General features: G+C 58.6%; 2 protein-coding genes across 6 annotated transcripts; one reads left to right on the forward strand and one right to left on the reverse strand.

The window, feature by feature from the left end:
* Nucleotides 1-1,550: 1,550 nt before the first annotated feature.
* On the forward strand, nucleotides 1,551-10,913 carry MCRS1 (microspherule protein 1). 4 transcript variants are annotated; one of them, XM_032876862.1, is made up of 15 exons: nucleotides 1,616-1,726; nucleotides 2,912-3,440; nucleotides 3,559-3,697; nucleotides 4,062-4,200; nucleotides 4,838-4,996; nucleotides 5,148-5,257; nucleotides 6,181-6,289; nucleotides 6,530-6,668; nucleotides 8,833-8,908; nucleotides 9,224-9,252; nucleotides 9,369-9,461; nucleotides 9,644-9,726; nucleotides 9,908-9,995; nucleotides 10,220-10,347; nucleotides 10,473-10,913. In XM_032876862.1, exons 2-15 carry the CDS (start codon nucleotides 3,419-3,421, stop codon nucleotides 10,557-10,559), a joined length of 1,401 nt encoding a protein of 466 aa, XP_032732753.1. In that variant the 5' UTR covers nucleotides 1,616-1,726; nucleotides 2,912-3,418; the 3' UTR covers nucleotides 10,560-10,913. The 4 variants fall into 4 exon arrangements, with proteins under 4 accessions (XP_032732755.1, XP_032732753.1, XP_032732752.1 ...); XM_032876861.1 differs by having other exon boundaries at nucleotides 2,912-3,363; XM_032876863.1 differs by having other exon boundaries at nucleotides 2,912-3,031.
* On the reverse strand, nucleotides 10,912-27,735 carry KCNH3 (potassium voltage-gated channel subfamily H member 3). 2 transcript variants are annotated; one of them, XM_032876859.1, is made up of 15 exons: nucleotides 27,546-27,735; nucleotides 25,848-26,081; nucleotides 25,241-25,375; nucleotides 24,315-24,448; nucleotides 23,633-23,876; nucleotides 23,094-23,251; nucleotides 22,799-23,006; nucleotides 18,770-19,051; nucleotides 18,316-18,515; nucleotides 17,623-17,872; nucleotides 14,178-14,395; nucleotides 13,153-13,484; nucleotides 12,661-12,767; nucleotides 11,955-12,031; nucleotides 10,912-11,843 (listed from the first exon to the last, which is right to left on the reverse strand). In XM_032876859.1, the coding sequence occupies exons 1-15, from the start codon at nucleotides 27,619-27,621 to the stop codon at nucleotides 11,247-11,249; spliced, it is 3,252 nt and encodes a 1,083-aa protein (XP_032732750.1). In that variant the 5' UTR covers nucleotides 27,622-27,735; the 3' UTR covers nucleotides 10,912-11,246. The 2 variants fall into 2 exon arrangements, with proteins under 2 accessions (XP_032732750.1, XP_032732751.1); XM_032876860.1 differs by having other exon boundaries at nucleotides 25,848-26,077; nucleotides 27,546-27,643.
* Nucleotides 27,736-27,800: the final 65 nt, after the last annotated feature.

Consider the following 27,800-nt stretch of genomic DNA (forward strand, 5'->3'; position numbering starts at 1 on the left):
AGAATCCCCTTCCCTCATATCCCATATCCACTCCATCAGCAAGTCCTTGTGGTTCTAGCTCCAAAAAATAATCAAAGCCACTATTTCTGTCCACCTCCCCTGCCCCCACAACCCAGCTAACCACCTGGACCTACCTCTCACCTGGATTGCTACAAGGTAGTCTCTTATCTGATCTCTCTACTTCCTCTTTTACAATCCTTCCCCAAAAACAGCCAGAGGGATCATCTTAAAAATTAAATCATATCACAGCAAAGATGCCTTCACTTGTTATCCTTTAAGAGCTTTCTAAAACATTAGGAAGAAAGGTCCAAATCCACAGCATGAACTACAAGGGCTAATGTGATCTGGCCCTGATGACCTCTGTTCTCATCTCCTTCCCTCTTTTTCTTGATCATCCTTCTCCAGCTGTATCGGGTTCCTTTCTGTTCCTTAAACTCACCAAAGTCGTTTCTGCTTTGCAACTATCCTGCCCCCCCTTACTAGTTCATCATAACCAAGCTCTTTGCATGACTGACTGCCTATCAATTGTCAAATCTCAGCTCAACTGTCCTCTTCTTAGAAATTTCCATGGTAACTCTCATCTGGGATAGATACCATATGGTATCTTGAAGTCTCCCATGGTCTACCCACCTCTTATCAGAAAACACAGTCTTTCAGGGAAGACAAAATAGGTTATTACTCATTAAGTAAGACCACAGGCCAGTAAATGAGGTGGGTACTTTTGAAGCAGAGAGCTATCATACACTGTCAGAGCCAGAAGGGCTAGCCTCCCCTCTGACACTAGCATCCACTGGCAATGTCCCCGTGACATGTGGTTGACACCTACATTAAAAGCACCACTAACTCCTGGACAGCTTTGGAATTGGGATTTTCCCTATTCTGAGCTGCGATATGATTCCCTGGAGCTACTATACTTTTGTGCCCTTCCAAGGAAAGGTAAAACAAATAGGAACCCTCTTGAGAGGTCTGTTTGGTTTCTCATCCCCAAACTTTGCCTGTAGGCTTGTCCTCCCACCCCAAGCTCCCCTCCAGGGCAATCTCCTCTGCACTTCTTTCTTACCCACCGGGGTCCACAACTGCCTCCAGTAGTCCTGGTGGGATCTGGCTGACACTGGCCTTCCTCAGGGCCTCTACCCTCTAGGAACCAGGCCCACGACCCTCCATCCGTCCCTGAGACATCAACCTCCGAAGTTGGGTACGCCAAACCTCTTGGCTGGAGCGAGTTCCACATCGTCTCTCTCCTTGTGCTGTGCCTAGCACAGAGCCCCACACAGAGGGTTTCTCTAAAATCGGGGGGGGGGCAGCAAACAATGCACAATCGCTCCCAAATTAAGATTCTTACATCCTGTGGGAATTCAGAAGCCGAAATAGAGTTCCCGGTCCAGCCCTACCCCAGACCCGCCCCTCGCCTATCCCGTCCCAAGTTTCGGCTTTCCCTTTAATCACTCTCTCCAAGCTAGTGATCTTTCTGGGACCCGGAATCCCTAACGCTTCCTCCTATGTTGTCCCAACTGGAAAACCTTTAATTTCGGTTATTAGCAAACCTGTGACTCAGTCCCCGCTGTGACCACGCCCCCCTCGTCACATTCCCGGAGAGAACCGGAAGGGATCGCGCAGCCCCTAGTTCGCAGACCCGGAAGTAGATGTGCCTCACGGAAGCCGGGTTTGGCCCTGCGGCTGCTGCCGTCGCCGCGGAGAAATTGTTGGAGCTGGCAGCCTAGGAATGGTGAGACTTCGCGGTTCGCTTCCGAGGGTTCTGAGCAGAGTTTGGGCGAAATGGAGTTTTCCAGAGTGCCCCGGGGGAAGACCCCCCCACAATGTTTGGGGCCCCGCCCCAGTAGCGCCCCGAAAACCTGCGCATGCGTGGGCCGGACCGGACCAGAATTTGGTCCGAGATGTTACGCATGCGCAAAGGTGGCAAGCCGAAGGTGGGGTGAGACTTGGCCTGGGAGTTACTCCCCCTCCCTCGCCACCAGCCCGTGGGGCTTAAACCAGGGCTGCGAAAGCATCGGGGTGCACTCGGTGCTTTGCTTTTGAGTTGCAGGGCTGACTTCACCTCTTTCATCCCGAGCTCCAAAAACAGACCTGCACTAATCCCCCACCTTGGGTGTGCACTCGGGGGAGAACGGGAGCGGGAGAAAATAGGGGGTGGAGACCTAGCCTCAGTCAGCCCGTGGAATCAGTTCCTTCACCAGCTCGCCAGGTGTCAAGATTTCCAGCCGTATTCTACAGAGCGGAGCGACTCGACTAACGCACCTGGGGGCAGGGCGGGAAAGCTGTGCGGAGTGCCGCCCTGGTGTGAAGGGGCGGGGCCCGCAAGCGCCACGCCCCAGAGAGTCCCCAGTACCAGAGTTCTCCCGGGGTTAGGAGCAGGCGCCCCAGGGCGGTTGATGACTTATATCAGTTCCCAAGCTGCGTTTTTTTTAGCTTCCACGCGGTACCACCCACTAAATCTTCAGCCAGAGCTGTGGGGGAGGGGGGCGAAAAGAGCGAGATGGACTAATCGGAGTTCTATCTCCGTTTCCCTGCTTTGGCTTGGGAGGGCAGGGGGGTGCCGCTGAACTGAATGGGCAGCGACGATAAGAAGTGAACCAGTAATCCCTTGTTTCGTGTTGGTTTATAGTCGAGGCCCTTTACCTAGCAACTCTGAGTAGAATCATAGAGGTCCATGGACCCACTAACATGCTATGTGTACATTTTTTTGGTGGGCGTAGCTTTTATATTCTCAGAGATGCTGGTGACCCTTAGAAAGCTGTTGGTTTATCAGCATCATACTGGCGAAATAGAGCCTTGTGTCTCTTCTTGTGTCTTCCCTAGCTTGTGGGATCCTGGGGGAGCCTTTCCAGTATAAGGGGGTGAGGCTGGCCCGTTGGAAACCTGTGCCTCAGGGAGCCTCATTTCTCCTTTGCAGAATCTCCTCTCAGCCTCTAAGCTCACCTGGTCAGAATCCTTGGATGAGCCTGTGGGACCCTTCCTCCTAGCCCTGTGGTTTGGAACCAGTGGCTTTGGGACTGTAAGAGGATGGACAAAGGTAGTATGAGGCCAGGCCAGCTCCCCAAACGCTCAGGCGCCAAGCATCTGCTGATTCTACCCCGTGCCTGGCACGTATGTCTTTTCATCCTGGCTGGGCATTGCCACCTCCCCCTGGGCCAGCACCACCCACGTACCTCTCGGCAGAGGCCGCAGTTGACTGACTTGCTGTTGAGCTGCCGCTCTTTGGCCTGGCTGCATTTTGATGGCAGAGGGAGCAGTTATGCCCAGAGCCCGGTGTGTCGGCATCACCAGTCTGACCTGAGCGCCATGTGCTGCACGACATGACACGTGGCACCGGGAGAACTGCCCAGCGAGGAAGGTCTGGGCCAGGTCTGAGCCCAGATGGGATCTGGATGGCCAAGGAACTCCCACCAGAAAACTTCAAATGTCAAGAAAGCAGGGGAAGGGTCTGGAGGGCTGGTAGAGGGTCGGGGGAAGAGGGGCAGAGGAGGGGTCCCATGTTCGGAGGCTAAGGGCTCTGCTAGGCGCTTAGGAGACCTGAGTTCACCGCTTCTTGTTTTCTAGATTCTCAGGGGCTGCTAGATTCATCTCTGATGGCATCAGGCACTGCCAGCCGCTCAGAGGATGAGGAGTCGCTGGCAGGGCAGAAGCGGGCTTCCTCTCAGGCCTTGGGCACCATCCCGAAACGGAGGAGCTCCTCCAGGTAGTAAGGGTTCAGAGGGCCAGGGTCTGGGCAATAGCATTAGGTGCTGAGCGCCTTCACCTCTGTTGGGAATGGTTGCTTGAGCCCCTATGGGGCCTGGGTATTGGCAGAGCTTTGTGCTTTTCCTGCCAAGTCCCTCTCTGTGGGATGTGGGCAAGGGAGGGAGATCTTAGGTCTTTGACGTGAAATCTGTGGTGCGGTATCCTGTCATCTCAGCGGCAAGGAATAGAGCAGTTCCGTGCCCTGTCCAGGGCGCTAGAGCGGTTCACACCCAGCCGGGACCCACGCCGTTTCAGGGGCTGGGTGTGTGTGAGTGGATACAAGGGGAAGGGACAAGGGGTGCTCAGAGGAGGACCCTCCTCAGGTTCATCAAGAGGAAGAAGTTTGATGATGAGCTGGTGGAGAGCAGCTTGGCCAAGTCCTCTACCCGGGCAAAGGGGGCCAGTGGTGTGGAACCGGGCCGCTGTTCAGGGAGTGAACCTTCCTCCAGCGAGAAGAAGAAGGTGAGAGGTTGTGAGATGCGGGGGCAGGAGCCAGATTTTGTGTTTCCCTATCACCTTTGCCAGCAGGCAGGAGCTCTGCAGAGGAGACTTAGGAGAAAATCTGGTGGCCCCAGCCCCAACCTCAGCTGCCTCCCTTCTGGGAGCCCTCACTTCTCCCTATTCCCCCTTTCTTCCCACACCCGCCCCCCCCCTACACACACACACACACACACACACACACACACACACACACTGTCAATGCGTCCTGTATCACATTCTGTGTGGGAGGCATAGAGCATGCATCTATTCTGGGAGCAGACAGCCTGTTCCCAGCATTGCTGGGTGTAAAAATAACCCCCAGGTGGCATCGCTCTGGCCCTAGACACCGTACCAGGCAGAGTGGGTTCCTGGTATGCTCCCCAGTCGCCCTCCACTCTGGGGTTGAGGGTGCCACCAGCAAAGAGAAGTCCCCGTAAGGTCAAGGACCATGTGGAAGTACTTCGGGCATGGAGGGAGCTAGAAGGCTGAGCTCCTGCCTGTGGTGCTTATGGCCGGGTGGGACTGGGGTTGCCACACACGGTACAGGAAGCTCAAGGCCTGAAGCCCAAGCTGCCCTGATGCTGGCTTTGAGCTCGTTCTCTTCCCGTTCCCTGCCCAGGTGTCCAAGGCCCCTAGCACTCCTGTGCCGCCCAGCCCAGCCCCAGCCCCTGGGCTCACCAAGCGTGTGAAGAAGAGCAAACAGCCACTTCAGGTGACCAAGGATTTGGGCCGCTGGAAGCCTGCGGACGATCTCCTGCTCATCAACGCTGTGCTACAGGTAGTGCTTCCCACCGTGGGTTGCACGGTCCCCTCCTTCCCCCAGCCTGCAGTCCCCAGGCCCCACACTAGCCCAGCAGCACCCTGGGGGTGGCAAGTGAAGGGTTCTTGCCAGCTCTCAGGCTGAGGCCAACCCATCTGGGGCATTGCAGACCAATGACCTGACATCGGTCCACCTGGGTGTGAAGTTCAGCTGCCGCTTCACCCTTCGGGAGGTCCAGGAGCGCTGGTACGCCCTGCTCTACGATCCTGTCATCTCCAAGTGAGTGAGGCTGGCTCCAGCAGCAGGGAGGTACAGGGAGTACCAGAATTTGGCTCTTGGAACAGACAGAATTATACATGGGCCCAAGGGAGGGGTCCAGGAGGCAGGGCTCATGGGACCTTGCATCCTCTGGGATGATATTGAAACCAGCCAGGCTTGGGAGGGAAACTTCTTCCTGCTGCCAACCCTACTGGTCCTGGCTTGATGCCAGCAGCAAGGGATCTGGAAGCTGAAAAAGCAGCATGGTAGAAAACACCAGAATGAACACGAGGAGCCCTGGTTCCACCACTGTGTGCATTGTGTTTTAGGGCAGGTCACTTCCCAACCTTTCCACACTGACCTCCCATAATTTCTTCTTCCATAAAAGGGAACTGGAACAAAAGAACACGAAGGCCCCTAAAAGTCTAAGTTCCAAGTAAACCCGGATGCCCATGCAGTACTCTCTCTTCCTCCTTACCCACTTCACTTATCGTCATCAGAGTTGGTCAGGTCCTTAGCACCCATCTTCTGCTCCACTGTCCCTACACCCCTTAAGCTGTAGCCTGGGCCCTGATAGTCCAGGAAGTGGACGGGGCTCAGTTTTGGGAAGAGGATGTGCTGGGCAGTGGGTGGCAGCTTTGGCCATGTAAAGAGGAAGGTCTTGGGGCAGGAGCAACAGCTGGTCTCGGGATGTCCCTCATCTGGCCTCTGGGGGCTGTGCCTTTGAGTCTCTTCAGGGGGTAAACACTGGAAATTCCGGTTGACTGAGTAGCCTGTGTTATGCTCTCAGTAAACCCATGAAGCCGCAGGTGCTGTGCTAAGCCTTGGGCTCTTCCTGTTGAGGGCCTGGCCTCTAGTTCTGGATATCAAAGGTCTCCAGGAACCCCAGATTGCTTGACAGCCGCCCTTCACCCTGCCCTCTTTCTCACCGCCGCACTCCCTAGGCTGGCCTGCCAAGCCATGAGACAGCTGCACCCAGAAGCCATTGCTGCCATCCAGAGCAAGGCCTTGTTTAGCAAGGCTGAGGAACAGCTGCTGAGCAAAGTGGGATCGGTGAGGCTGAGGGGTAGGGTGGAGGCCTGACCACGGGGGAAACTACTGATACGGGAGGCCCCATTGCCTGAGAACATTCCCTGCTGGTGCTTGTGTACCTGCGGGGCTTTTGTGGATGGAGTCTCAGAAAGAGAGTCAAGACTGGCTCCCTCTTCTGGCTCCCAGTGGGGACCAGGGGTGTGGTTGGCAGACATAAGAATGAGAAAACCCAGGTGCTGAGAACAGGCTCTTACCCTCCAGACCAGTCAGCCCACCTTGGAGACGTTCCAGGACCTGCTGCACAGACACCCTGATGCCTTCTACCTGGCCCGTACGGCCAAGGCTCTGCAGGCCCACTGGCAGCTCATGAAGCAGTATTACCTGCTGGAGGACCAGACAGGTAACTGGCTCCGGGAGCTGACAGGGTGGGTGAGGGAGCCGGTCTGGGCACAGCTGCTCCCAGGTGCCCAGGAACAGATCCCTTAGTGGCCGCTGGTGTCTTGCACCTCTCTTTGCAGCAAAACCACTGCCTTCCAGAAGGAAGGAAAGTGGTTAGAATGATATTCAGGAGCATGGTAAGGGTAACCTTCCCTGGAATCCCGAATGGGATTCCAAGTGGCAGAGTTGTATCCCACTTCTTGTTTTGTCGTTTTTGACATAGTTTACATTATGTAAATAATATATTTTTCATGAGTGACATTGAAACATGAGTAAAATGTGAAAGTTCCCTTCTTTGCTTACCCTGCCTCATTTTCCTCCCTAGAGATGCTATTGTCCTAGAGATGGTACTTTTTCTAAGTCTTTCTGCCTCTTCCCTCTGTGCACATTCCTTCTCTTTCCCTCTCGCTGCTTTGGAGCCATTCAGAAATCCCCACTGGGCCTTCATATCCAGGCCCTCTGCCTTCCTCCTCTCCCAGGGGCCCGAAGGCCCTCTGCTTCCCCTCCCTCACCCGCAGGCTCTCATTCCGAATGACAGGTACTGGCAAGGTCAGCTGACTAAACTGCAGGCCATTCATCAGTTCTGCTTGGGCCCTGGGGTCAGCCTTTCATTGTACGTCATGGTATAGACACTCTCTGCTCTCACTTCTGGACGGTATTGCCCATCAGCGTCTCCAGAGTTGTTCATGCTGTTCTGGAAACGAGGCTGTGCCTGTGCCCTCCACCTACTCCCAGGGTCCTACTGCTTCTGGTTATTAAGAGATACTCCTGCAAGAGGATTTTAGGAAATCTTGTCAGGGAGAGCTGTGTCTTCTCTTCCTGAGGATCTCTGCATTTAGTGGGCAGCTCTCTTTATTCCTGCAACTTCCATATCTCTGCTTCTGCCTCAGGCTCAGGTGTCATTGAATTCCCACAGAGACCGGACACTGGGTAAAGTCTATTTTTGCTGCTAGAGCTAACTTCTTTGAAAGTTATTTTGTGTAACTTCAAGATTTAATTTTTCTCTTCATGAGTCTTGGCTGTGGGGATTTGATTTCTCCTTGGCTGGCTAGTGCTGGGAGGTCCTGAGAACAGGGCTATGTGCTGCTTAGCTCTCGAGTCTGCTGACTTTAGGTTAGTGGGATTATAGGTTGCTGTGGCGGGGGGAAGAGCCGGTGGGGGTGAACACCGCAGTCCCTTGTCGCCCACATGGTCTGACCTCAGGGAGTTGGGGGCCTGGAGAATTTGTGGCTCCTATGTAGCCCCCCTCGCTTCCCTGGTGGGCAGTGATGACTCCCCCTCCCCCCCAGGTTTGACAAACTCCTCAACCAGCAGTGTCCTGGCCACTAGCTAGCGGTTGCTGCCACCGAATGACACTCGGTCATGGAAGCAGCTGGCAGAAGTTGTCAGAGTTTGAGGCCCCGGTCCCTTTGTAGTTTGATCAGAGAAAAACCTGAGAAACTTTCATGAAACTATCCTCAATATATCTGATGGACTCTTAATATACTATTCCGTTTCACCTTTTTGCAAAAAATGAGAACTTACCTTGTGACCCTTAAGACGTCCTGGCAGCAGTTTGAAAGTGGCCTGCAGGGGGCGTGGCGGCTCTTCCGGCACCTCCGTGGAGTGGTGGAGCAAGCTGTACCCCTGCCTCCAGCCCAGAGTGGCAGAAACTGTCCCGGGGAGTGGGTGATGTGGTAGAAGAACAGTTTGGATTTGGAATCAGGAGAGCAGAGCTTGAATCCGGAGTCTGTCCTAAACCCGAGTCCCATCACGAGCCCTCGTTCCTGGAGGCCTCTCGTCACGTGTGCAGGGGAGCTAACAGCAGCGCCTGCCCCCCTTTGCTCATGCTCATGGGAGAGCCTTTGTGCTCTGAAAAACCCACCCAGGTGGTCAACTTTAATTCCCTTTTCTTTCTAGACCACCTCTGCCCTTAGTTCATGTCAGGAATCCTTTGTGCCAAACTAGCCACTAGCTAAACTAGTTGGTGGCCTAATCTGGCTTGTGCTCGGTTACCTGTTGCTCTCCGTGCAGAACTGTCTCCACAGGCCCTGCCTTCCCTGTTGGTCCCCTTAGTTTAGTCATTGTCCACAGCATAGTGTGGAGTAGGAGCAGTGGCGCTGACCTTCTCTCCGTGCTTTGTTCAGTGCAGCCGCTGCCCAAGGGGGACCAAGTGCTCAACTTTTCCGACGCAGAGGACCTGATTGATGACAGTAAGCTCAAGTGAGTGGCTGGGGCCCTAGGCAGGGTACAGAGTGGGGTGTCTCCCGGGGACAGAGCACTCCGGGCTGCCCGGCCCTGCCTCCTGCCTGCAGAGAACTGAGGCCAGCCCACACTGAGCTTGTTGCTTGGTCTCCTTGTTGAGCTGCCCTGCCCCTGCCCCACCCTAGGGGATGGAGGTTAGTCCAATGCCAGAGGAGCAGCCTCCTGGGTTCCTCAGCTGAGGGACTGAGGGCCCCCAAATGAACTGAGTAGCCCCTGCTGGTAATGGCAGGTGAGCCGGAGGTGGATCCTGATTTGTCCTTCTCCCCCTCATAGGGACATGCGAGATGAGGTCCTAGAACATGGTGAGTGTACCCCAGGGGGGAACAATTAGGGGATAGAAGCTCGTGCCGGCATGGAGGACCAGTACAGGGTGCTGGTGGCCGCAGAGTGTCCCTCCTTGCTGCCTCCCTCACCCCAGAGCTGACCGTGGCTGACCGGCGCCAGAAGCGAGAGATCCGCCAGCTGGAGCAGGAGCTGCATAAGTGGCAGGTGCTGGTTGACAGCATCACAGGTGAGGAAGCCAGGGCCGGCAGGGCTGTGCCTCTGCTCCCTCCGCTCCTGTGGCCCCATCCTGAGCCCCTGTGCTTCTGGGGTGGGGACCCCTCTCCTTTCCTCGGCCCCTGGATCCCTGCCGTCTGCCCCGTGTCCCCGAGGGGTAGGCTCTGCCTGATTCGGTGCCTTCCTCCACCACAGGCATGAGCTCTCCGGACTTTGACAGCCAGACGCTGGCGGTGCTGCGGGGCCGGATGGTGCGGTACCTGATGCGTTCTCGGGAGGTAAGGTGGCCCAGCCCATCAACTCCCCTCCCGCAGGCGGCTCCCCTCCCGAAAGCAGCCCTCCACCGCCAGCCCTGCCCCCACTGACCTTTCCATGTCTGGTCCCTGATGTTTCATCTTTCCCTTGGCTTGTGTAGACCCATTCCTCAGGTCCCAGCCCTCACCTGCCCCATTTCCGCAGATCACCCTGGGCAGAGCCACCAAGGATAACCAGATTGACGTGGACCTGTCTCTGGAGGGGCCGGCCTGGAAGATCTCCCGGAAGCAAGGTACTGGCAGGAGGCGGTGCGAGGGTGTCCCTCCCAGCCTCGTGCCACCCTCTGGCTCTGTGGCTTGGTCTCCCTGGGAACCCTCCAGGAGGGAGGGAACCTGGAGCAGCTGGGGCGGAGCAGCTGGCATTTCAGGATCTCCAGCTTGAGAGTCAAGGGTGCCTGCAGGCCCTCTTCTGGCCTTCCCTCTCTCTTCATCTGCCTTCATGTCTCCATCCCCACAGGTGTCATCAAGCTGAAAAATAACGGTGACTTCTTCATTGCCAACGAGGGCCGGCGGCCCATCTACATCGATGGACGGCCTGTGCTGTGTGGCTCCAAATGGCGCCTCAGCAACAACTCCGTGGTGGAGGTGAGCTGGGAGGGAGGCGGAGGGAGGTGGAGGGGTCGGGATGAGAGCAGAGGCATGGGGAGCTGCGATGGGGGCCTGGCCCCCAATCCCACCTGTCTTTAAGCCACTCTTCTCTCCTGCCATAGATTGCCAGCCTGAGATTCGTCTTCCTCATCAACCAGGACCTCATTGCCCTTATTCGGGCCGAGGCTGCCAAGATCACACCACAGTGAGGAGTGGTGGCAGGACCCATGTGCTCTCTCTGGCCTCAGTTTCCCCTGCCATTCCAGCCCCTTGGAGCTTGGCACTCAGGCTCCTGGAAAAACCATAGTGGGCAGGAGGAGACCCAACTGCTGGCCCATTGATCTGAGCCTCTGTGGGAAAGTAGGGCTGGTCCTTGGGAAGCCCCTGGAGGCTGGGACCCTCCGGCTTCCTTGGAGCCAGAGCCCCTCCCCTTCTCTCTCTGCAGGCCGCTGTTCTCTTCCCCTCAGATTCCCACCTTTGTCCCTTTGTCTCCAGCTGATTAGCTTCAGACTTTTCCTTTATTATTTTTCTTTTGTAAATAAAAAGCACCAAGTTCCAAAGTAGCTCTTTTTATTTTATTATTTTTTTTTTAATATAAAAAATGGGACTGGTGAGGCAGGGACACATGCAGGGGATGGATAACCAAATCCCTCCCTGGCCTCAGGCCTCTGTCTCCCATCCTGCAGAGGGAAACAGGAGTAGGCTGAGGAGGGGCCCAGAGAGTCCCAGCCTGGGGCCTGCCCCTGAGGCTCCAGCCCACTGAAAGTCAGGGGCTGGGCCCTGAGCCAGTGGGCAGCACGGAGTCCAGGGGTGGCTGCCACCCTCCCTCCGCCCCGAGGCCAGGCAGGGCAGCAGATGACAGCATGTCTGGCAACACTGAGTTCCTGGGCCAGCAGTCAGACCCCTGTGCCCTCTTCTTGGGTCCACTGGACTGTGCCAGAGCCATGACAGCCGATAAGCACCATCTCCAGGCTATGGGGTTCCCAAGGCAAGGCCAGGCCCCCGGACCCTGGCGGGGGCTCTCCAGTGCTAGCAGCCTCGGCCTGGTGCGTGGGCTCTGGGGGCCCAGTCCTAGCCCCTTCCTCAGCAGGTGGGGAGCCAGGGGTGCTAGGCTCAGGGCAGAGTTCTCCTGAGCCCGGGAGCTCTGAGTCAGAGGTGGAGGTCCAGAAAGCTGTGGCCCGAGGCCAAGGGGAGCTCTGAGATGCCGGGGGGCCCCAGGGCCAGGGGGCCACAAGGGGCGGGGGCCCTGGGCGAGGGTGAGGCCAGGTCCCACTCAAGACAGAGCCAGCTGGGGGCTGCAGGCAGTAGGAGGATGTTCCGGTGTCCACACACAGAGGCTGCAAGAGCCCAGAGGCGCTGGACAGGCATGGCCCCTCTCCCGACGCCCGAGGGCAAGGGCCCTCCCCGTGGGGCGCCAGGACCTGCTGGACAGCCTGGCGAAGGGACTGCAGGCCCTCCCGCATCTGCAGCACCTGCTCGGACAGCTCTGTCACCTTTGGAGGTTGAGGGAGGAGGAAAGCACATACAGTTAAAGGAGATTGGCCCTCGCACAGCCTGCAGTGCCCACCCCTCTCCCCGCTGCCTCCAGCTCGCCCCTCACCCACCGCCTGCCGCAGCTTATCCAGCGTGTCTGTGTTCCTTGCCTCACTGGGTCCGAGGGGGACAGCAAGCAGGCCATTCTCTGCAAACAGGAGGACGGATTTACCAGCCGGCGCTGGGAGGAGGAGATGGTATGGGGTCCAGGCCTTGGCCCCAGTTAGCACAGACTGCATTGGCCTGGCAGGACTGGCCTGGCCTTCCAGCCTTGCCCCAGTTGGGGAATTCTGCCCAAACTGCCAGGGGACGCAAGGCATGCTGCCCCGCGCTTCCCCCAACAGGAAGCTGCTCTTGGTGCCTGTCCAGCCATGCGGCCACGCCGGGGAGCTCATTCCCTGGTCCACTCTCAGGGCTGCAGAGCCTGGCTGGGGGCCACTTACACAACCCTGCTTCCCCCATAGCCCTCTGTCCTCCCCAGGGTCCCAGCAGCAGCATCTGATTCAACACACACATCCACCGTATTACAGGCTGGAAGCTGGGCAAGAACTAAGATCCTGCTGCCGGAGAGCCGACCGCAGGGATCCAAATGCCGTCTCCGGCCGCCTTCAGACAGCAAGGTGCTGGTCTTCACCCCCAAACTGCCCCTGCCAACCATGTAGATTGAGAAGGGCAAGAGGGCAAGAAGTCTGGACCCTGCTGCCTTCTCAGAGGTTCACAGGGCCAAGAGGCAGCCCTGCCGACCCCCTGCCCCCTCTGGGACCCGGTCCCCAGTACCTGGCCCCGGGGAGGGGCTGCTGCTGCACTCTGGACCCGACTGCCCCACACGGAAGGAGAACTTGGGCTGGTCAGAGCCACAGCCGTCCTCAATGCCATCTACTACCCTGCGGACACAGGGGCCAGGGCAACAGATCAGTCCACAGGCAGCCACTGCAGGGCCCAGCGGCCACACACACATGCTGCAGGAGCCTGGTGCTCAGGGCCTGGGACAGGTAACACAGGTAGGCCCTTTCCCTAGGGGCTTGCAGTGTCACTAGGGATCTAAACTTGAGCAACGTGACACAGTAGGAACTCTAGGCAGTGAATGGCCAGGCACCAAATGGTAGGGTGAGGGGCCACAGGAAGGTGGGGCCCAAGATGGTTTCCTGGAGGAGGCAGGGATGGGTTAGGATGGAAGGATGGGCACCTGAGGGAGGAATGTGTCCTGCTGGGGCCTCAGCCCGATCCCCACCATCTCTGCCAGAGTACATCGGCCCAGGGCCTGCTTACCTGGGGCTCAGATCCGGGGGCATGTTCCATGGCACAGAGGGCAGCTGCAGACCCTCTAAGCTTCGAGGGTGGACAGAGGGGCCAGCCTCAGCCTGGGAAGCCCCTGCCCTGCCCGGCCGTCCTCTGCCCCGCAGCCTGGGCCGGGGGGCTGTTCGACGCGGGGACAGCAGCTTAGCCGCTGAGGAGGAGGAAGTGCAGCCGGGGGACAGCAAGGGGCTGGAAGGCTCATCAGCTGGGGCTGGGGAGGCTGTGGGGCCCTGCTCCCCGTCTGTCTCTTTCTCCTCCAGCGTGGACATAAGGGTGTTGTCGCCACTCAGGGAGCTGGTGTCCGCCTGCGGATTGTGGGGGACAGGGAAGCGGTATGTATAGCCCCTCCTGTGCCCCCCTCACCTGCCCCACCCCAACCTCATCTCTCTATAAGGAACCATCTTTGTTAAGCTGGATGCCCGCTATCTCCCACCCTCAGAGGAAGAGGCTCAGGTGTGTATGTGTGTTGGGGGGGGGCAGCTTTTCTGCCACCACGAAGCCACTGAGCCCCGAAGGAATTTGCTGTCCAGCCAAGTGTGGATACACCACCCATCAACTCAGTCCCTCAGGCTCACCTACCTATCCAGGAGAACACCGTGCTAAAGACAGGTTTGGAATTAGTGGATAGAAGCCAGGGAAATTCAAAGCCCCTCAGAGCAGTTCTCCCTCATGGGGAAGAAGCAGGGGAGCCACAGGGCTCTTCAGAAGCAGCCTGGAGGACTAGTGCCTGGCCCTACCCAGGCCTCCCATCCTTCATGTGTGGCCCTCAGTCTCCACCGCTGAAGACTTCACTGTGGACCAGGCCAGGCCATCTCAGACGGGCCAGGGAGAGCACAGCAGGGCTGGGAGCTAAAGGACAGTGTGGGTGTGAAGGGACAGGAGATGGGGGAGTGTAGACACCCACACACACAAAGTGTAGGGTTGGTACACCAGGCCAGATGTCGCCACCTCAGGCACCTGGTGCCCCAGCTCCTCGAATACATTCCCAGCACCCTCACCTCTGCAGGGCCTCCACCGGCACCCAGGTTGTAGCTGAGCTCCCCTCGGAGGCCCCGGCTGAAGCGTGGGGCAAACTCGGGGTACAGTGCAAGGCTCTCATGCAGCCCAGCCAGCTGTAGACACTGTAGGACGCAGTAGGTCAGCCCCTTTACATCAGCATTGGCCTTGACCACCTGCTCCCGCCGAGGCAGCTCGCAGCCAATCAGATCACCCTTCCCTGGGAAGTGGAAGCACAGGTCAGCGAGCCCTGCCCCTCAGCCTGCGGACAGGGGAGTCGAGCAGAGGCAGCTGAGCTTTCCCTGCGAGTTCAGTGGGGCCTTGAGAGCCAGCGGAGAGAGGAGCAGAGGGGCTCGGGCCCCAGCAGACCCATGCTGCCTGCCTCCGGCTCCTCAAACAGTGAAACGCATGGACACCCGGGGACTCAAGGCACATCTGGGATCAAAGCCACCATGCTGGACCCATTTGAATTTTAGCCCTGAGACAACTGGGCAGTCACCAGTTCTCGTGATAGCTCCGAAACCCTTACGAATGTTAAGCCAATCACTCCTAGGCCCCATCTCTACCTACGGAATCATAGTACCTATAGGAGACCCCACAGTCTGACACTTCGAGCCTCACAGGTGATTCAGGTGGGGCTTGTCCAGGAACCTAGAGGTTAGGGCCCTGTGGGGCATAGTGATGTCCAGCAGCCACATGACTTCATCTCCTGGAGCCCTGATGCTTGCAGGACAGATTTTGTGTTGAACTGAGCCATGGTGCTTTCTGGATCTTACCAGAAGGTGTCAATGGAGGGTTTTCCCACCAGCCAGCTGAGGCTGCCACCTGGCTGACAGCATTGTAAAATGGCATCAGAGTCTGCGTCCCAATCTCAGAGATGTTAAATTGTAGGGAAAAAATGTGCATCTTAGAATCAATGAACTAGGGTGTCTCCAATAAGGGACATGTGAAGATTCAAGGAGTTCATGTAGGTAAAGTGCCTGACCCAGAGACGAGCAACCAAAGCTCATTTCCTTCCTCACCCTCTGGACTAGAGTCCCCTGTAGATGACTCCCAGCTGGTGTGCTGTGGGCGCTGTACCAGCACTCACCGCCCTCACGACACAGCTCAGTCCACAGTCAGAGTTCACAAAACTGGAAAGCCTTTCCTTACTGTCAGGGATCACGGCCACCAACCCCCCCCCCCCCCCCCCCCCCCCCCCGCCCCGGGCTGCCCCCCGCCGCCCACATAACTGAGCTTAGCTGCCTCTTGTAAATGTTCGTGGACTTTTGCTCAGACTTAAGTGTAGAAGGCACTGCTGTTAGATCATATTTTCTTGGTTTGGGGCCATCCTTCTGGTTCCTTCTGAGAGCTGTTCGGATCTTAGTGTGCTACTCTGATGAATGAGCTCTCTCTCCTCGTGTGTGTCATCTGGAAATAGGAGAAGTGTGTATTTTTGGTCTTCATCCAAAAGGTGAGACAGAATCGAAAAACATGACAGGACTGATGACAGAGCTCCATGCCACTGGTCTCAGACCAGAGCCCACTCTCCAGGCTGGCCTCCTGGCTGGGACCTCTAGCTCAGCTCTCCAGCCCCCTTGGGTCTTCCTGGCATGGGCCCCCAGTCTGCCTCTCTTCTCTTGCCTCCTGCCCCGACAGCCAACTGTGTGTACTTAGCTGTCAGTCCATACATGGAGGTCAGGGCCAAAGTAGACACTGCTCAAGGCACCATGAGCCTCCGCGGCCGCAGCAGGCAAAAAGCTGTCCGCCCCGCCCAAAGTTCAGATAAGGAGGCAGGTGGGGGTGGTCTGAAGGCACAGCAGGAAACCAGCGGGTGGGGAACCAGGCATTCACCAGGATGTCCAGACCCATCAAGTCCACAGCTGAAAGTTCATCTGGAACATATGGACAGGGACAGGATGGATCCAAGGGGCAAAATCCTGGTGCCAGGCTGGGGCGCAGGCAGTGGACACTCTCGAGGCTCTGTCTTCATAGTGAACAGGATTCTTCTGCAACCTGGAGCCTGGCATCCATGAAGAGCCACTCTTGCAGGACGAACGCCAGCTCCCAGCCTCACTGCTGCCTCAGCTCTGAGCTGAAAACCATCTGTTTAATAATCTGGTCAACAGTCTTGACCAGTCTGCGATTGTCAAAATCTGTTTGCCCTTCTGAATCTCTCCAGTTCTCCATCACTTCTTAAGGCCTGCCAGCCCTGCGTGAGTGGCCGCAATTCCACCTGCTCAGAGTCCTGGCATAAGAGGCATCTAGGTCCAGAAGCCAAAGTCACAAAAGACTCAAAGTGAAATCTGGGACAGCCTCTGGCCTCTTACCTCCAAGACCCCCCTTGAGGGTATTTTTCCTGTCAGAAGATCACTCTCCTCAAGACAGAGGGGAGGGACACCCAGTAGCTACTGGGCGTCTGGTCTTAATTCTCCAGGTGAGTGACAAACTTCAGGCCCTCCAGGGCTCAGCCATCTCCACAGTGAGTCTCTGAGCCCTTGGCTGAGGATTCACCTCCCTTTCACCCCCAGGCAAGGCCCTCCAGGACCCAAGCAGATCAGAGAGTTCCCACCTGCTGGGGCCACTGCTGGGAGCCCATGCAGCCCTGTCTCCCAAGCATTGCGCGTTCCTTCCTAGAGCCTCGAGTGTGCATCCTGCCACCCTGAAATCGTGCCCTTTCTTTGGGACACAGCTCTCCCTCGAGCAAAGCACCTAGAGCACAGTGAATAAAGCCTGAGGTTGATGGCCTAGGTTCTAACCCCTCCTGCCCATTCATGAACCTCTCCAAGCCTCCGACTCCTTCCACGCAAAACAGGCGCAACACCAGTGCCTCTGCCATGGGCTTTGTGAGGTCTGTGTGTGCGGAAGCACCCAAGGGCCAGCTCAGCTGTGAGACTTAGCATCAGCGCTGTTCGGATGTCCATTCCACAACTGCGACCTCTAATTCCTTGTCCAGGGACTTGACCCATCTCGGCCTCCTTTTGCCACGAAGGGAAGTACACAGGCAGAGCCTGAGCCCTGCTGTCATGCATTGGAGCCCTGGGCCTGCTCTGTGACAGGCCCTCTGGCCTGAGCTGGTGCACGGGCCACCAGGAGAGCGCTCACGGCCCCCTCGCAGTCCGGCACTCTCACCAGCGCTGCCGTCCCCCTTGACGGGGAAACGGGAAATGCTGATTCCACAACCCCTCCTCAGCTACCGACTGCTCCTGCACTCAGGGAGCCTTGCACACCTGCAGGCTAGTTTCCTCCTCCTTGTGTTGCCACCTGGTGGTTGCTGGGCCTGATACTCGCTCTGCCCAGGACTCCGGGGCTCTGGGGCTCCGAGGCTCCTCCCGACCCCATCCCTGCTGTCCCTCGCGCCGTTCCTCGGGTGGCCTTGCCTGCGTCCTCTCTCCGTGTTTCTGCTGAGGGGGCCCCGGGCCCACCCACCTCCCACAAAGGACTGCTTCCCCTCCTGCCCGTACACACCTAGGATTGCCAGCACAGTGCCACCCTTGAGCACCTCCATGGAGCCGGAGCAGACGAAGTAGAGGGCCTGGAGAGCGTCCCCTTGGTGGATGAGGTACTCGCCAGGCGTGCAGAAGGCGGGCCTCAGGGCCAGGGACAGTGCTCGAAGGCAGCCGCGGCTCGCCGCCTCAAACAGGGGCAGCTGCAGAACCTCCTTGTGCAGGTGCATGGCGATGTCTGCCCGGAGCTCGTCGGGGAGGCTCTGCAGCAGCTGGGGGGTAGGGGATGTGGGGAGGTCATTGGTGGCAGAATGGAAGGCAGCCTCCAGCCAGCCCCTCTCCATCCCCGCAGGCCCTGGGAGCGAGGCGGAGGCGTGGGAGGGACCTGAGGCTTCACAAAGGGGACAATCAGTGAGGGGGACCGTCTCTGCCTTCCTCCCAATCATGTCAACCCGAGGCCAGCAGCTCCACTTTCCTCCTGCAGGCCCCCAGCTGGAGGTCCGTGAGCAGGGCCTGCAGGCCTAACAAGGGTGCAGAAAGGCCTCCAAGTCTTCTTGAGCGCCCTCCGCCCCAGACTATGGTCCCCCCAGTGGAGCATGGAAGCCAGAATTCCGCATTCCTTGCCCCCAGCCCGCTGCTGGGGGTTTGAGGCCGAGCACGCACTCCTCCAGGGAGCGAAGTCCGGAAGGGCCCACCCCGAGACCCGCGCGCGCACCTCGGTGGTGTCGATGCCGTTGTTCACCGCCCAGGTGGCCTGGAAGTACTCGAGCATGCGCTGCTTGAGAGGCTTGGGGATGCGGTGGATGCGGATGTAGTCACGCAGGTCACGGGTGCGGCTGTGGTACAGAAAGCGGCGGGCGTACATGCGCTGGATGATGGCCGTCACGTTCCCAAACACCACCGCGTGCATCAGGGCTGGGGAGGGCGGCGAGACGGGGTCACTCTGGGCTGGCCTGATGCCGCGCTGGGCGCGTGGGTAATCTGTCCCCGCCCCCACAGGCTCCTGGGCCAAGCACTGAGTCCTGCAGCCACGTGGGCTCCCCTGGCCCTAGTTCTGTGTTCCTCTGGCCACGTCCCCCAAAGCACAAGAAACTCTAGGAAAGACTTCGGGCCCCTGGGGCAGGCGGGGAGCCAGGCCTGCCTGGGGCCAGGAGGGGAGCCGGCCTCACCGCCAATGAGCATGGTGCAGATGGAGAAGATCTTCTCCGTGTCCGTGTTGGCGGACACGTTGCCAAAGCCCACGCTGGTTAGGCTGCTGAGCGCGAAGTAGAGGGAGGTGATGTAGGCGCTTCGCAGAGAGGGGCCGCCCAGGAGCTCCAGTCCGGTCCCATTGGCCTCCCCACTGACGCTGCTACAGTTGTCGCTGCGGCCCGAGCTGTTCCCCGCAGCTGGGCTCTGGCCCACCAGATAGTAGGGCGTCTCCAGGCGGCGGGCCAGCTCCTGCAGCCAGCCTGGGGGCAGGGATGGGTGCACCTAAGCGGGGGCGCAAGGCCTACCCTGCAGGCCCAGGTGTGCCCACTGTTGTCCCCTCCTGCCACCGTGGGGGGACACGTGGATGCGGATCCACCCCCCAGGTTCCTCTGCTACTTGCCTCCCCTGCCGTCCAGCACAACCCAGTCTACACTGCCCACCCCACCAAAACAAGCACAGGAGAACGAGGTTATCCTCTCCCCAGCTGGGGTCTAGTGGTGCCAAGCAAGGAGCACCAGCCCCTCTTCCCTGTGGCTGGCACGACTCCCAGGAAGCAGGCCCAGCTGGAGGCTGCCTCCTCTACCCTATACCCCAGACTCCTCTTGCTCTCTCAGCTCACCTGCTCTGAAAGCCGCTTCACCCTCACCTATCCTCACAACCACACAGACCACGCAGCCCCACGTATGCGTTCTCAGGCATGCTGACGTAGACGCGTGCATACGCACTATTAAGGCCACAGACAGGCTCCGCCAGACAAGAGGATGAGGACACACACGTGTGAGCACACTCACAGGTACACAGCCACAGCCACTCACACGGAAAAAGCCTTCGCACACTTGGGAGAGAGACAAGGGCACAGGGGCTGGCACTCGGGCACCTGGGTAGGAGAGGCGACCACAAGCACACAGGTGAGCACACTCAAAGGCCACAGGGAGGCAGGCCCCTGGACATACACTGAGGCTCTTGAGCGCACGTGCGAACACGGACCAGCCTGGGACACCGGCAGAAGCTGGACACTGCTCCAGTCTCCATCAACCCCACGTTCTCTGTCTGGTCTAGGCAGGAAGTGGGGCTGTGTACTGGGTCTCTCAGGAGCTTTGGCTACTCCAAGTGACTCGGGAGCCTAGCTGGAAGGTTGTGGGAGTTGTCGGGTATTGGACGGGGATTCCTGGGGTCCACAGGGGCTTCAGGGGTCCTGGCAGAGCTGGGAGTCAGAGGAGCAAGGGAGGGAGGGCAGATCTAGAGCAGAGACACGGAGGGCAAGTGCAGAGGCGGCTGAGGAGCTCGCCTCTGCCTTTCTGTGTGCACTCAGCCCCTCCCTCCTGGCCATACCCAGCCTCCCTGAACCACACTCTCCCTAACCCCTTTCACACGCTGCTCCCCGAGATTGCCAACCCCCCCCACCCCATGCTGGGAGCCGTTCATTCAGCAGTTGCACAGACATGGGCCTCCTGCACAACACCCGCATGTCACATGATGGGGCTCAAGCCAACACGCTGTGGGTTAGGACCAGAGGCTTTCCTGAAAGAGGGGATATTGGTGCTTGGTCTCAGCGGATGGGTAGTATTTTGAATCAAAGAAGCTGAGAGAAGGTTGTTCCTGATCTAGGGAAAGGCCATAATGGGTCAACCCTAGAGATGGAGACAAGTGCAAGCAAATAGCTAGAAATTAGCTGGAATTAGCTAGAACGTGGGGTCCGCACTAGGGGTGTCAAATTCTTGCCTAAGGAATTTGGGAAGATATGTTAAGGCCTGAGCCAAGGTGAGGACTCGCCCTCCTGCTCAAAACTCCTCAGCTGTTATTCAGTTGGGCCTCTGACCTGAAGCCAGTTGTCAGGTAAGGAGGGTGGGGGGCAAGGGTGAGAAGCAGAAGGATGAGGGAAGGCGGCTGGGGGGCCTGTCCTCTCTTCTGGCTATGGGGCCCCGGCAGCTCCCGGAGCTGGTGATGTGGGCAGGCTGCTCTGGAGGCTGGTGGAGGAACGCCCTGAGTGATCTCCCTCAGTACCTCGCACCATCTTTTGAAAATCGGGCCCATTGCTACTGGGCTGATGGGAATCGGGGGAAGGGACTCTGTGTCCACACCATGCCCACAGGAGCCCCAGAACCAAGGCAGGGAAGCCAGAGAAGGCACCTCCCACCAGAGCTGGACCAAGAGGGGTGCCACTCCCCACTCCAGACAGCCCTTCCGAGGCTGGGCTCTGGGAGGTCCCGGGTGTGGCTCTGACCCATCTGGGGAGTCCTTTCCCTGCGGAAAGGAGGAGTGGATGATGTGAAGGACTTGGAACCTCCCCTAATGTGAGCTAGAACCAGCCCACAATAGAATGAAATTACTTGAAAGCTTGGGGTCAAGGGTGCTAGATTTAACAGGCAAAACAGCCTGCCTCCCACTTGCCCGTGTTCTCCACGGTGGGATCCAAGCCCCTCCTGGAGCCAAAGATACTCCTCATGTCAGCTGAGCGCCCCCTGTCAGGGCGTCAGAACAAAGGAGCCATTTGATGCATGACTTGGAGCATCTGGGTCCCGTGTGGGAGTGAACTGACCCAGGGATCGGGTGTCTGAGCCCACTTCAGGATCAGGGTTATCTACCTTCCAGCCCACTGACTGTGTTTGCTGGGTGGCCGTCTGACCCCCGGAGCCGCCTCCACCACAGCCTCCCTCTGGGAAGGGCAGGTGCCAAGGAGCCAACGCTGCCTGGAGTATCCCGGTTCCATGTGCTCGGCAACTAGAGCTTCGGGGAATACCCGCGTGGGCCTCTGGGCCACGCACCAGTCTCCACGGGTTTGGCAGGGGAGAGAGGGTTTGCAGGAGCCTCCTCATCCCTGGGAACCGATCAGAGCACATTTCTAAGGGCCACCTGCCCTCCTGCTGATCCCACCAAGTAGCAGATGGCCAGGCCAGGTGAGCCGCTGGCCTGTTGCCCACTGACTAGAACAAGCACTACAGGCCAGTTCCTGGGAAGCCACCAGAAGGCTGGAGGGCATGGGAGGAAGGAGGTGTGTTCGGTCTGGGGGCCTCAGGGTATGAAGAATTAGAACAGGTGGGCACGAAATGGTTTGGAATTAGGGGAAGGAGAGAAGCTGAGATGGTGTTGTGGCGCCCGTGGGATCACACAGCACGAGGTGAGGGGAAGAGACAGGCCGGCACGAAGGAGGCTGGTGAGGGCCGTGTTGCTCAGGGCGGAGAGGGAGAGCGGTTCAAAGGAGTGTGGTCAGCAGGGTTGGGTGCCACGGTACACCAAGGAGATTTGGCCCCAGAAGGTCCCAGTGACCTGCCAGCTGTCATTCTGGGTGGAGAGGTGGGGGTGGGAGCCTTGCTGGCAGAAGTGAAGATGTGAGTGGGAGGCGAAGAGGGGGAGGAGTGGAAGTGGAGGTGAAGTGAAGGAGAGTGAAGGCACCCGCGGGGCGCAGAGAAAGGCTGCATTTTAGGCCCGGGGGAGGGAGAAGCCACAGCTGAGAGAGCAAGGCCTAGAGGTAACTGGAGTGGGGAAGGGCTCAGCAGGCCAGGTGCTTGGGGAGATTTCGAGAGGGCGGTGGGAGGGCACCAGGCCTCAGAGGTACCCAGGAGGGCAGCGGCTCCTGCATGGCTTCTCCTGAGAGGGGTGCGGTTCTCGGCTGGGCAAGGGCCTGGAGAAGGTGACAAAAGCTAAGGCCACAAGGAGGTCGTGACGGGTGAAGAGGATTCCCCTGGGCAGTCCACAGAGGTCTCACAGCTGTGCCTGACTGCTAAAGAGCAGGCCTGCCTCAGAGTGGTGGCTCTGTCACAATCCTCCATGCACACACACATGCCAGCACCCGCATTCTCCTTGCACACACACACGCACTTGCCCGAACCCCCCAAATACCCTTGCCGAGGCCGACTTGCACGCACATCCCTGACTCCTTGTATCAGCTCAGAAACACACACCGGGACTCCTGTTTCCCTGATACACACACACACACACACACGTAGACACGCTCCTCTGGCACACACGGGGACAACTCGCCCCCGCCCTCCAGGAGCCTCCAGTACCAATCTCTGGCAGCTCTGAGGCACTGCTCTCGATCTCCCGCTGGCCGATGTAGAACCAGACGCAGGCCACCCAGTGGGCGAGCAGAGCAAACACGGCCATGAGCAGGGTGAGCACCACGGCGCTGTACTGGGAGTAGCGGTCTAGCCGCGGGAGCAGCCGCAGCAGCCGCAGCAGCCGCACGGTCTTCAGCAGGTGGGCCCCAAAGTACTGGCGGATGGGGAGAGACAGGGAGGTCATCCTGGGCCCAGGCCTACCCACCCGGCCCCAAAGCCCACCCAGCCCGGCTGCACTGACCACATTGACCTTGAAGGCATGTAGCAGGTCGAAGGGCAGTGCAGCGATGACATCCAGCAGGAACCAGGTGGTGACGTAGTGGAGGCAGATGGACTTTGGGGCAAACACCACCTGGCCCGACTTGGACACGAACGTGGTACGGAAGTTCAGCACGATGTCTGCAGGAAGTCCGGGTGGGACTTAGCGCCGGGTACAGGAGGACACCCTGCTTCCTGGGCTCCTGCTCAGTATCTGACAGTTGCCTGGGCCCCCGACCATCTTACTTCGCACAGAACTCTAAAGGGTGGACACTGTTGTGCATCTTTGATGGAGGGAAAAACTGAGGCGCAGAGAGGCAATGGTTGGCTCAGGGTCCCATAACCCATTAGCAGTAGAGACATGTTTGGAACCTAGGTTTGCTTTCAAAGCCAACAGGTCACAAACAGGGGGGCGGCATGGGGGACATTTGTCAGCAGGCACGGAAGCCACGCAGACTCTCCCCATCAGACCCTGAGGGGTGCCCGGCACAGGGTAGGGTGGGAGGCACGGGGCACACATACCAAGAATGAAGAGGACCTCCACGGCCAGATCACAGATGCTGGGGGCACTGCGGGCGGCGCTGGGCTCCCGGGCTGTGCTCACACACACGCTGTAGGGCACGGTGACAGCCACGTAGAGGGTCGCAAGCAGGATGAAGCCATCCCAAGTGGCCCTCAGTGCCCCACAGTGCAGCAGGATGAAAGGCGACTTTCGGATGGCGGCTACTTTGTACTCGGGCAAGTTTGGCTTCTCCCCGAATACCCCCTGAGTGCGGCAGGGCAGGTCAGGCCAGAAGGACAGGAAATTGGCAGAGGCTGAGTTTGGATGGGGTGTGGGGCAGGCATCCACCTCCTTTCTCTCCCTGCATACTCAAAGCTACCCCGACACAGGCATTAGAGTCCCCATGTTACAGATCAGAACACTGAGGATCGGAGAGGCCACTGACTTAGCTGAGGTCACACCACTGCTTGGGGGAGGAGCCAATATTGATCTTGGCCCTGAGGAGCCAGGGCCAAGATTGTATTTTTGATGGATCAGATATCTGACATTCCTTCCCTCCCTCTGTCCCCACCCCCAAAGTGCTGTTGGTGCCTGGGTCGTCCCCTGGACATCCTCTCTCTGGCGGGCTTAGTTCCTCTCCTCCGTCTCCTCAGCTTGCCCCTACCCTGCCCCCCCAAACACACACCCTTGTGCACAATCCACCTTATTGAGCTTGTGCTTGCCCTTGGGCTGTTTCTGCAGGTGCCCGGACAGGTGGTAGAGCACAGCGCGGCTCCGCCGCCGGTTGGCATTGAAGCCTTTGGCTCCTCCCCGGCCATATCGGCGCCGACCACCACCTGCAAAAGAGGGACCCATGAGGCTGATGGGGGGAGTGCCTGCACACCCCAGCCAGGGTCTTGGGTGTAGGACACCAGTTGCTGGCCCGTGAGCTGGACTGACTCAGGGACCAGTTAGTCTGTTTAGAGCTGGGGGGCTCCAGCTTCCTCATCTCTAGGGGCACTCGCCAGTGCCAGCAATGGGCAGTCCTGTGGGTGCTTCTAGACACACCTCCCCATGCCTGCTTCCAGCAGAAGGAGGTCTGGATCAAGGAACAGGCAGGAGAGGATCTCCATAGGGAAAGGCCTGAGAAAGGAGTATGGAGGTGCTTCCCAGGGCTGGGTGGGGGGAGTAGGGAATGGACAGTACCCCCGGCATCCCCAGGGGTAAAGCCAGCTTCTGATGACAGCTTTCTGAGCTGGTCAAAGGCCTCCACCAGCTCTTGGGCTCCCAGTCAGGTCAGTGGGAGGGAGAGGAACCAGGTGGGTCTGCACTCAGCCTCACTAATTGGTCAGGAAATGGTACTTCACCGGCACTAGGGGAGTCTGCTTGCTTTCAGTTTCTTAGTAAAGTGGACTTTAAAACTCCAACTTTGTCTCAAGGCGTCTGTTTGGAAACAAGCTTTCCATACCTGGGCATGTGGAAATGAGAGCAGCACAGGCCTCTCACCCAGCAAAGAAGGAGTTAATGAATGCAAGAGGGTGGGGGGACCCATGAGTGCAAGCTGGGTGCAAAGGCCCCTGCCCAGGCCTGAGGTAACCAATACACCAGCCAGCTGTGGCCACTAAATCAGCAGCCTCACAGGCACCCACCTCTCTCCTTCCAGTTGTCAGGGCCCCCTCGGTTCTTGGTGTCGCTGATATCCTTGTGAGAGACCAGGAAGAGGGCCACCTCCCCTTTCTCATTCTTTATGGGTATCACATCCAGGAGACACCAGAATGGGAGCCCTGGGCACAAAGACAGACTCAGCCCAGCTCCTATTTGCCACCTTGCCCAAGGTGACAGAGGTCCTACTGCCAGCCCTGGCCAAGACACAGGCAGGATCAGGGCTTTCCTGGGAGGGGAGGGGCAGCCTGGCTCCATTCAGGACAGGGTTTGACGGACAGGGTCGGGGAAGGCAAGGGAGAGCAGAGATGGCCATCAGACATGTTTGCTCATAGGTCTGTCCTGCTGAGACGGGGACATTTTTCTGCTCTGGTGAAAAACCGAAGATCGGAAATTGAGTAGAGGCTGAGGTGAGGACAGAAGAGAGAAGCCAGGGGCTGTGGATGGGGTGGAGAAGGAAGTGGGTAAGTGGGAAGATGGGGTGAGATGGGGAGATCGAGATGATGGGGATGGAACACTGGGACAGTAGATGGAGTGGGTGCCAGGCTAGGTGAGACCTCCAGAGTGAGGTGGGCTGGCCAGGCGGCCCCTCACCGCTCTTCCGGTACAGGATCAGCTCAGCCTTGAACTCCTTGTGCTCATCCAGGGCCTTGCGGATCTGTTGGCGGACAAGCTCACTGGTGTCTGGCCCATAGAGGAAGGAGCAGGCGCAGCCCCGCTGCATGACCTCGGCCCGGGAGAAACCCGTGAGGTCGCAGAAGCCATCAGAGCAGTAGACCACGGGGAAGAGCCCCGTCACCTGGGCGTTGCCCAGCACGAAGTTACTGTCTGCAAGAGAGCACCTCTCAGAGGAAGCATGGGGTGAAGGGGCCCAGGGTCTGCCAACCCCCTTTCCTAAATGCCTGCAACCAAAGGGTGGGGGTCCCGAAGCCCAAGACCTGTGTGTGTGTGTGCGTGTGTGTGTGTCCAGGGGTTAGGGTAGGCGCTGTTTATAAACAGGAGTCAGTGTGTCACTTATGGACAGAGACCACTCCTAGCAGTGGAATCAACACATGTGAACACGGTGTTGGTGAATGCAGCCCTGTGTGGGAACTGTGTCCTCTGCACTGTGTCCTGAGCAGCTTGGGGTAAGGCTAGGGTTGGGGATGCCCAAGGGGGCACTGCACAACCAGCTCTAGGCAGCCTCAGCCCTACTCCTACCTCTGCCAGGTTCACTCACCAGCTAGGTACCCAGGGTGGCTATGGGGCTCCTCTCACCAGGACTCACCTGGATGGGAGGCAGTCCAGGCCACCACCCATTCTGCTCTCCCTGTGTGAGCCCCAGCTGCTGGACCTGGCTCAGGAATTAGTGAGTGTGATCGAGAATGGGGGTGTAAGGATGGTAGCTGAACAGCACAGCCTGGAGCCAGGAACGTATTGGGGAGTGGGGGGCACTGAATCAGCAGGCTGCGGGAGCCAAGCGCAGGGCAAAGCAGATGGAGAAGCCAGTGTGTGTGTGTGTGTGTGTGTGTGTGTGTGTGTGTGCACGCGCGTGCGCTCATGCACGCGCGTGTAGGGGGATGCTCAGTGATGGGTTCCCACCCCCTATAAGGAACTGCAAGACCGTGGAGGACGATAGGCAGAGAGCTGGTAAGCCCCACTGGGGGTGAGTGTGAAGGAGGAGAAGAAGGGAGGGGGTTTGCATCACTTTCCCTGTGTTCAGAGCCATGGGAACCCAGGATCCAGAAGCTCTGGTCACCTACTGCAAACTTCCGCAGTCTTGGTGGGAGTATCCAAACCTAGCTTTTTGGGTCTAGCAGGTTTAGGCTGGGGAGTTTAGGTGGTGAGGTGAGCTTGGACTAACAGTGTGATCCTAATCCCACCTACTCTACCTCCTTTTGCAAACCTCTTTTCTAAATCGGGCTTTTGAACCCTCTGGGTTCCCTGAGCACCGCTCGTCTGCCTCACCCCCCCCACCGGCCACTTCCATGGTAGTAGATAGGACAGCGCCAGACACAGGGATGGGGGGAGTTAGACTGACTAGGTCGGGGTGCGCGCCCTTGCCAACAAATGGCATCCTGGGCCCTAAACCCGGAGACTTTTGGCCGTTTTGCCCAACCTGGGCAGACTGCGCCCTGAACCTTTGAGAAACGGCGTCTGGAAGGAGATGGTAGTCCAGGCTGAAAGTCGGGCGTTGGGGAGGGAAGGTGAGAACAGAGAGGGCGCCAAGCCGAGATGTCGGGGTGCGGGACCTGCGGGAACCCTGGCAGGAATCGGCTTCCCTGGAGCCAGTGGGGCGGAGGTCAGACTCACGCGTGCCGTCGAAGCGCGTGGCGATGGTGTCCAGGAAGGTGTTCTGCGGCGCCAGGAGTCCCCGCATGGCCGGCATCTTAGGCGGCCGTAGCCGCCCGCCCCATCCCTCCGGGGCGCGGGGGGCTCAGCACCGGGGGAGGGCGCCCAGCTCGGCCGCCCCCCGCCGGGCCCCGCGCCCGCTAGCGCAGCCGTCGGAGGCCGAAGCCCACCCCAGGTTGGCAGGCCCGGCCAGCAGCCGGTGCGCGAGGGGGCGTC

This window comes from Lontra canadensis, unplaced genomic scaffold, assembly GCF_010015895.1.
Source record: "Lontra canadensis isolate GAN:19392208 unplaced genomic scaffold, GSC_riverotter_1.0 scaffold59, whole genome shotgun sequence".
NCBI classification, from domain to species: Eukaryota; Metazoa; Chordata; class Mammalia; order Carnivora; family Mustelidae; genus Lontra; species Lontra canadensis.

Coding starts and splice junctions, on each gene's coding strand:
- MCRS1 (XM_032876861.1), top strand. CDS start 3,315: ATGACACGTGGCACCGGGAGAACTGCCCAGCGAGGAAGGTCTGGGCCA. Junction 9,462..9,643: donor GCTGGTTGACAGCATCACAG/GTGAGGAAGCCA, acceptor CCTCCACCACAG/GCATGAGCTCTCCGGACTTT. Junction 9,996..10,219: donor GAAGATCTCCCGGAAGCAAG/GTACTGGCAGGA, acceptor CCATCCCCACAG/GTGTCATCAAGCTGAAAAAT.
- KCNH3 (XM_032876859.1), bottom strand. CDS start 27,621: ATGCCGGCCATGCGGGGACTCCTGGCGCCGCAGAACACCTTCCTGGAC. Junction 23,007..23,093: donor ATGCCTTCAAGGTCAATGTG/GTCAGTGCAGCC, acceptor CCCATCCGCCAG/TACTTTGGGGCCCACCTGCT. Junction 12,032..12,660: donor CAGCCCCTCCCCGGGGCCAG/GTACTGGGGACC, acceptor TCCTGTTTGCAG/AGAATGGCCTGCTTGCTGTC.